This window comes from Etheostoma spectabile, chromosome 16 (assembly GCF_008692095.1).
Source record: "Etheostoma spectabile isolate EspeVRDwgs_2016 chromosome 16, UIUC_Espe_1.0, whole genome shotgun sequence".
In the NCBI taxonomy this organism is placed as follows: Eukaryota; Metazoa; Chordata; class Actinopteri; order Perciformes; family Percidae; genus Etheostoma; species Etheostoma spectabile.
Genome location: NC_045748.1, coordinates 1,226,928 through 1,234,588, shown reverse-complemented (window position 1 = coordinate 1,234,588; position 7,661 = coordinate 1,226,928). Strand labels below are relative to the sequence as shown.

At 40.5% G+C, this 7,661-nt stretch overlaps 1 protein-coding gene across 4 annotated transcripts in view; it reads right to left on the bottom strand.

Moving 5' to 3' along the window:
• The window catches only part of whrna (whirlin a), a 300,442-nt gene that overhangs the window by 145,740 nt on the left and 147,041 nt on the right, over positions 1-7,661 (bottom strand). For all 4 annotated transcript variants that reach the window (XM_032539554.1, XM_032539557.1, XM_032539556.1 and 1 more), the window contains exon 2: positions 1,175-1,393. In XM_032539554.1, coding sequence (XP_032395445.1) covers positions 1,175-1,393 — 219 coding nt within the window. The remainder of the gene's footprint in view (positions 1-1,174; positions 1,394-7,661) is intronic.

The following is a 7,661-nucleotide window of genomic DNA, read 5'->3' as shown; positions in this document are numbered from 1 at the left end:
CCCTCCATCCACCACATCACTCCTGTCCTCCAACAGCTCCACTGGCGGTCCAGTTCCGTATCCAATTCAAAGTCCTCCTGTTAGCATTCAAGGCCATCCACAACCTCGCCCCCCTATATTTGTCTGATCTCCTCCAGCGTCCCACTCCCTCCCGCTCCCTCAGATCCTCTTCCTCCATGTCCCCTCCGCCCGTCTCACCAACATGGGGGGCAGAGCATTCAGCCGCTCTGCTCCCCGTCTCTGGAACTCATTACCCCCCCCCCCCCAACTCAGAAACATTGATTCATTCCCCCATTTCAAGTCTCAATTAAAAACACCTGTTTAAAACTGCCTATTCCACCTAAATGTCTATTGCTCTGCCTTTTCCGTTGTTTTGCTGTATAGTATTTGTTTTGTTGTTGTATAGTATTTGTTTTGCTGTTGTATAGTGTTTGTTTTGCTGTTGATATATTGTTTTGTTGTATAGTATTTGTTTTGCTGTTGTATAGTATTTGTTTTTCCGTTGTATAGTGTTTGTTTTGTTTTGATGTTGTATAGTATTTGTTTTGTTTTCCTGTACAGTATTTGTTTTGTTTTGATGTTGTACAGAAGCAGAACTTCATCCCTTTAGAGGAGGGTGTGAATTTTATGTTTATGGTGTTTGTGATTTTTGGATCGGTCAGATTATTTTGCTTCCTTTAGATCAACGTAGTTTAGCTTGCCTTTTCACATTCATCCTGAATATTTGATTTAATATTTTTACATACATTTTAAAGAAATTAAAGAAATGATCCATGCAACTAATGTTTTGATAGTACAAACAGCTGTTCAACTTTTCAAAGGATGCATGTTTTAAACAAATTATTGTCATGGCAAACTTATGGCACGCACAATATTATTGCAATTTGACACATTGCAATATTCTGTCATATATTGCAATTTATAACCTTTTTTCCAACTTCTAATTTTTCGCCAATTTCAAATTAAGTCCCAAAAAGAAACTTTGTCAACATCTGTTTCATCTCACTTCAATTTTATTGTTGCAAAATGGGACAAACTGACCAACACATATATAATAAAAGATCGATACTGGGCGTCTGTGTATCAGTACAGGATTGCCACTGAAAATATTGCGATACTGTATCGATTGTTGCTTAATTATTCCAGAGCTCTGGTTTCCCGTGTAAAGCCTCACCTTCTTCTCGTCTCCCTCCTGCAGTAGTTGCATGTTGCTGCGTCGCTGGCTGTCGGTTCTCCTCAGGGTGGCACTCCGGTGCTCAGTCAGGTCGGGAGGGGGGGACACACTTCGACCCTGAGGGTCAACCCAGGTGTAAACATGGTTGGTGACGTAGCCGCCCGGAATCCGCCCGACTGAACGCACAGAGAGGCAAAGCTTTTTACTGCCTTTCAGCACCTGAGGAGAGGAGAGAAGAGAGTGAAAACAAAACACCAACATAAGTCAAACTTATTATTTGGTATTGACCTAAACATTTGATTAAATAAGATATTTAAAATATACTACATAAGTCATTACGGCAATGTTTTCTTTACTAAACTAAAGTTGCATTAACTATCAATTCACTATATATTTGATGGTTATTAGAAATTGTTACCCAAACATTTGTATTTCTCAGATTATACATTAGTCCACACTTCAATCAATTTAATGAGATTTTGTAAGGGCATAGAATCTGCCCACATAAAAATATGCATGGTACAAATGCTGTGTAAGGTTGTGGCAGTGCATATAAAGTGTAACACCACTACATTTGGGATGGAAATTAAAGATTATATGAAAGCAACCACTTTTTCGCACAGCTTCTGGCTGCAAAAAACCTCAAATGATCAAACACCCTTCCACAGACACACACAACAAATACATTTCTAACAGATTCCTACTGAAAATTGCTGTCAGCTATGCCTCATTGCCTTCTGATAGCTTCTTGTATGTGCAGTCCCTCTGCAGATCAATGTATTCCCGTGTGCCCGGTGGCCTGGAGAAATCAGACTGAACAGAGTTGAAACCCTAATGATCGAACAATCCCTGTGCACCACAAACGCAAGGACCTCAGCTTTCATTTCAGACTAGAAATGATCACAAACAAACAGAAAAGTCTCTGCATGAAAAGGTTTCATGTATATTGCTGTTGTTGATGTGTGTTAAATACTATAGACAAATCAAATAATTCATCCAATGGCAGGTACTGACCAAGAAAGTGGATCACATCACTCTAGTTCTGAGGTCTTTACACTGGCCTGTCTCTCATTGAATTGATTTAGAGATACTTTTGGTGGTTCACAAAGCACCAAATGGTTAATTTCTGATCTGCTGCTACGTAGGGCGTTTTCACACCAAAGTGTCCAGACCACGGTCCGAATCATCCATCCATCCATACATCCATCCATCTTCATCCGCTTATCCGGTATCAAGTTGCAGGGGCAGCAGCTCCAGTAGGGGACCCCAAACTTCCCTTTCCCGAGCCACATCAACCAGCTCCGACTGGGGGATCCCGAGGCGTTCCCAGCCCAGGTTGGAGATATAATCTCTCCCCCTAGTCCTGGGTCTTCCGAGGCCTCTTCCCAGCTGGACTTGCCTCGAACTGCCCCCTAAGGGAGGCGTCCAGGAGGCATCCTTACCAGATGCCCAAACCACCTCAACTGGCTCCTTTCAATGCAAAGGAGCAGCGGCTCTACTCCGAGCTCCTCTCGGATGACTGAGCTTTTCACCCCATCGCTAAGGGAGACGCCAGCCACCCTCCTGAGGAAACCCATTTCGGACGCTTGTACCCTGGGTCCAAACCAACGTTTGTGTTTAATTACATGGTGTACATTTGATCCCGTTCTTTTTGGTTTCATAGTCATTTTGCTAGTGCACTTAAGAACTTCCCATGACATACACACGGCGTGTCGTCACCACTTTTGATTGGTGAGTAGATGGGTGTGCGTCTGACGTCGTTTGGCAAGTAGTCTCTTCTGTATGAATGAAAATGAATAAACAAATGAATGAGCAAAGCCCGATTGTTTTACTATTATTGCTCTACCGTTTACTCAAACCTTATCTCTTTGGTCAGCTCAGGATGTTTTTTGTAAAGATCAGCATTTTTGTGAGTGTTTTCTAATTTACTTTTAATGTTATTGTCTGACCAAATTAAAATTAAATATCTAACCTCCTCCCCTCACGTACTTCCACAACTCTTTTTTTTTGTTCTAGCAGGGTTTTTTTTCCAGGGTTTTTCTTCTTCTATGGTACATGGTTGCCTAACTTCCTGTACTTGGTCCAAAACAGAGATGGGAAGTAATAAAGTTATTTTACTCAAGTAGATTTTTGCAGATGTTTTTACTTTACCGTTTATTTTTGTGGCAACTTTTTACTCCTTACATTTTAACATGAATATCGGTAATTTCTACTCCTTACATTTTACAAAAGTGGCTCACTTCTTTAATTTCGTACTAAAGGTCATCTATCAGGTGTGATTCTGAGTGCGTGTCGGAGAATAGCGCGGACAAGCGCTTCACGCCGCGAGCGGGCGCGCACGCCACACGGAGAAAAAAGTGAGAAAAAAGAAAAAGAGACTGGCTGTCAGGAGGATAATCAGTTACGATTGTGTGTGTGAGTCCTTGAGAGCTGTAAGTCTTATAACTCATGTTGTCAGTTAATTTAAGCCCGTTGTATTGTTCTATAGTTTTTGCACATTTAAAGTAAGTTAGCTAGTGATTTTGTTGTTTGTGTTCTTCACCAGTTACCTAGGTTACAGCTGGCTGTTGATTCAATATGATGCCAATGTATGAACGCCCTCGCTCACGTTTGTATTTTAGGTGCATTATTTACATGCTACAGTTACACTGCATTATAATAGTGGATTTATTGTTATTTTTTGGTAGCATATATACAGAATGATTCCTATTCATTGTGTATGGTAGCCTTTACAATGTTATTTGTTTCTTTGCAGAAGCACACACACACACACACAAAGCCATGGCAGAGCTACCCACGTCCATGTTTGTACTGTTGCCTGATTGTAAAGCATCAACAGAGAGAAGTTGTCTCTGCCCGGGTTTTAACAGACACACCTGGGGCCAAGTTGGAACCAGAATCAGGTTTAAAAACAGTCCTAATCAAGTGCTCACTAACAAGTTACTAATTATTTTACTGGAGTTACCGTTATTGTTTGCGTCATCAATTCCAAATTCAATCTAATTGGATGGGAATATACACTGTGTTGATGCACCACTACAAGATGACTCAACAGATTTGGCGGCATTCATTTGCATTCATGGCGCTTAGCACGCAGTATGGACGGCGACATGATTGAAAATGAAGAAAATGGAAATAAAAGAGATTCGGCAGACAAGCAGCTAGACATTCCCAATCATCCTCTGCCTTATCCGAGAGGGATGTTTGAGATAGTAGGCATCAAGAATGGGCTGCGTAACTCTAAAAGTATGGGGAACTTTTTTAATGAATGTCTGTTTAGTAATTCACATTTTATCCTTTATTTTTTATTTTTTTCCAGAAGCCATATTTGAGCACATACACACATACATGTGGATTCCTTTAAATAAGAGAAACTGGATCTGTGAATTCTCACAGAATCACAGCTGAATTCATATTTTACTGCTCAGTCAGAACCTTATTAACCTGGAGTCCCAGTCTCTGTCACAATAATCATATATATGGAATGTTGTAGATCTATTGGCAGACATCCATTTAAAATGTAGCCAACGGCATATTAAGAGCCGGTTTTCCATGCCCACTAAAGGTTCTCAGCTTGCACTCTAGTAAAATGTGTGTAGTCCAGGTAGCTTTGCATAAAAAATGGTTGTCATTTGCAAGGCTACTTTTACTTTTCTACCTTAAGTACATTTCCAAGCCTGTACTTTGTTACTTGTTTTTTTGAGTAAAGAAGTTAAATCAGTACTTCTACTTTTACCAGAGTATTTTTTAACATAACATATCTGTACTTCTACTTGAGAACAGGAAGTGAGTACTTTTGCCAACTCTGGTCCGAAAGTCCGAACCATCCAAAAAGTGTTTTCATACTGCAACCAAACCGAACCATGGATCAGTGTGGTCCGGACCGACACCACCTCTTTTGATCAGACCAAAATATTGTCTTTTGATCCGGACCCTGGTCCAAGGCTCCTTTCTCACCTGCAAATTTGATTTGGACCAAACTGAAAAGTCTGAAATTCCGGACCAAATGAGGCAGGTGTGAAAACGCCCATAATGAACCATCCAGACCTCTCAGGTCATGTGGGACAGGTCTGCTTTCATGGAGAAGCAGCGTCCTGTTTCTATGCTCCACATATCTGAAAACAATACTCCCAGAAAACTGCAGGTCTGCTGCAAATGTCAGTTCTTTTAATCAGGGCCAAAGACTTGTTTTTATGCTGCCTTTTTCAAATCAAGTAATTCTTACACTGCACTTATATTCTTGTATTTTATACCTGTCTTATTCTATTTTACTTGTTTTTATGCAAATGATTTTTATTGTTTTAAACTGCTTCAGTTTTATTACTTTTATTAAGTATTACTTTTTTATGTCATTAAAAAAAAAATTTAGTGTGTGAACTTGTAAAAAAAAAAAAAAGGACTTCACGAAGTAGCTCTGTGTACTGTACCCAAAACAAAGTTCCTCCATTCTCTTCTTTTTTTAAGATTATTTTTTGGGGCATTTTTTCCCTTTATTAGTGACAGTGGATGACAGAAAAGGTGGGAGAGAGATGGGGGATGACACGCAGCAAAGGGCCGCATGTTGGACTCAAACCCGGGCCACTGCAAAGGACTCCGCCTACATGGGGCGCACGCTCTTACTGGGTGAGCTAAAGTCGTCCCCTCCATTTTCTTCTTCACTGAATCTCAAATAACGCTAACCCGTACATTAATCTCAATTTATCTGTCTTCTTCCCACAATACTTGCAAGGAACTGCTAAATGCTCCTATTAACATATGTTGCAAGCAACAACTGGAATTATTACTTGTCAAAGTGCTGTAGAATGCAGAGGATTCCCGTCTCCTTGTGCACAACGATCCGGCTAAATCAATTTCACAATCCTGATATGTGCTGAGAGATAATAACTTCAATTCTGAGGCAACAAAACCCTGTCAGCACTGAAGATCGCTGGACCAAAATGTCTCTCATTCCTCCCTCTATCTTCCACCTCCTCCCCTCTTTATGGCAGCATCAATGCAGAGGCAGAGATAAAAGTTTCTAACAGATAAGTTCAGCAACACATGAGCAGGTACACTGCAGGTAGCCTTTACTCGCAGAGAGAGAGAGAGAGAGAGAGAGAGAGAGAGAGAGAGAGAGAGAGAGAGAGAGCAAGTACAGTTGGGCAATATGGAGATAATCAAATTAACTGATGATGTCAATATTGCCGCAAAGGTGCATAGTTAACTTTGGTGCATTCACAAAACATTTATACAATGACATTTTAGATAAATAATCGTCAATAATGTGGGCATAATGACCAAGTGGGTCAAGGACATTAAGAGAACAGAAAACAGTCTGGTAAGTTTACTTGTGTCATATTGTAAACAACCAATTTTAAGACGACATCCAGCCTCATATATCGATGTCGATGTAATATAGATATATTGCTCAGCCCTAACTACGAGACAGAGAAGTACATCCAAAAAGGCACAGAACCACAAACAGCATGATGGAAAATTGCGTGTCCTTGATTTTACCATTGTGTCAAATGTTTACCAGTGTTGATGTCAAAGGCTTTCTTCTTGATTTGAACAATGCACATCACCAGCCCATGACATGTGTCACATCTGTCTGAGCCGTCAGATATTACCAGGGTGCCTGGGAGTCAAAATGCAGTCAGGATCACACCAAATTGATGCCAGGAGGAGGATCATACAAAAAGGAAACATTTAAGTTAAAGTCTTTTAATAGTTTAGTTGCTAATATTGTTCCAAAGTCACAATTTTCTTTTTTAAAGATTATTTTTGAGCATTTTTAGGTCTTCATTTTGAAAGGACAGTTAAAGAAATGAAAGGGGCGAGAGAGGGGGGAATGACATGCAGCAAATGGCCGCAGGTCGGCACTGAACCCGGGCCCGCTGCGTGTAAACCTCTATATATGGGCGCCCGCTCTACCAACTGCGCTATCTGGGCGCCCACAATTAGACTTTGATCAACACTTGATTTGTGTTAGTCCAAACCAGTACACAGATTTCTTGTATACTACCCACATAACTTGTAGTATGTAGTGAATACTGTAGACTACTGTTAATTACTTTTTTTTGGGATGCACTGCAGCATCCACAATCTCAAACAGGTTTTTAACTTGTTACTTTTGTTCATTATTTTGGAATTTGGTGATTGTTTGATCTAGGGATTCACAATATATTGGCAATCTTATCACTATCGGCCGATGTTAGTCATGTTTTTATACATCGGTCTGCTGAGCAAAACTGGCCCGATGTGAACATCGGTTATTTCCGCCTAGCTGTTGTGAGTGTCAGGGCGGCGCTGGTGTGTGTTTTTTTTTGGCCACGCAGAGTTTGAGTGACCCAAGACACGTAAATTGCAGAATGCAATACTTGCAAGGTTGAAATAATGTAAGGAGGACGCAGTGTCAAATCCTTCAACACCACCAATTCTATCATTAATAACTGCTACAACTCAAGACCCAAGCTAATAGCTGGCTGCTGGTTAAACAAAGTGAAGG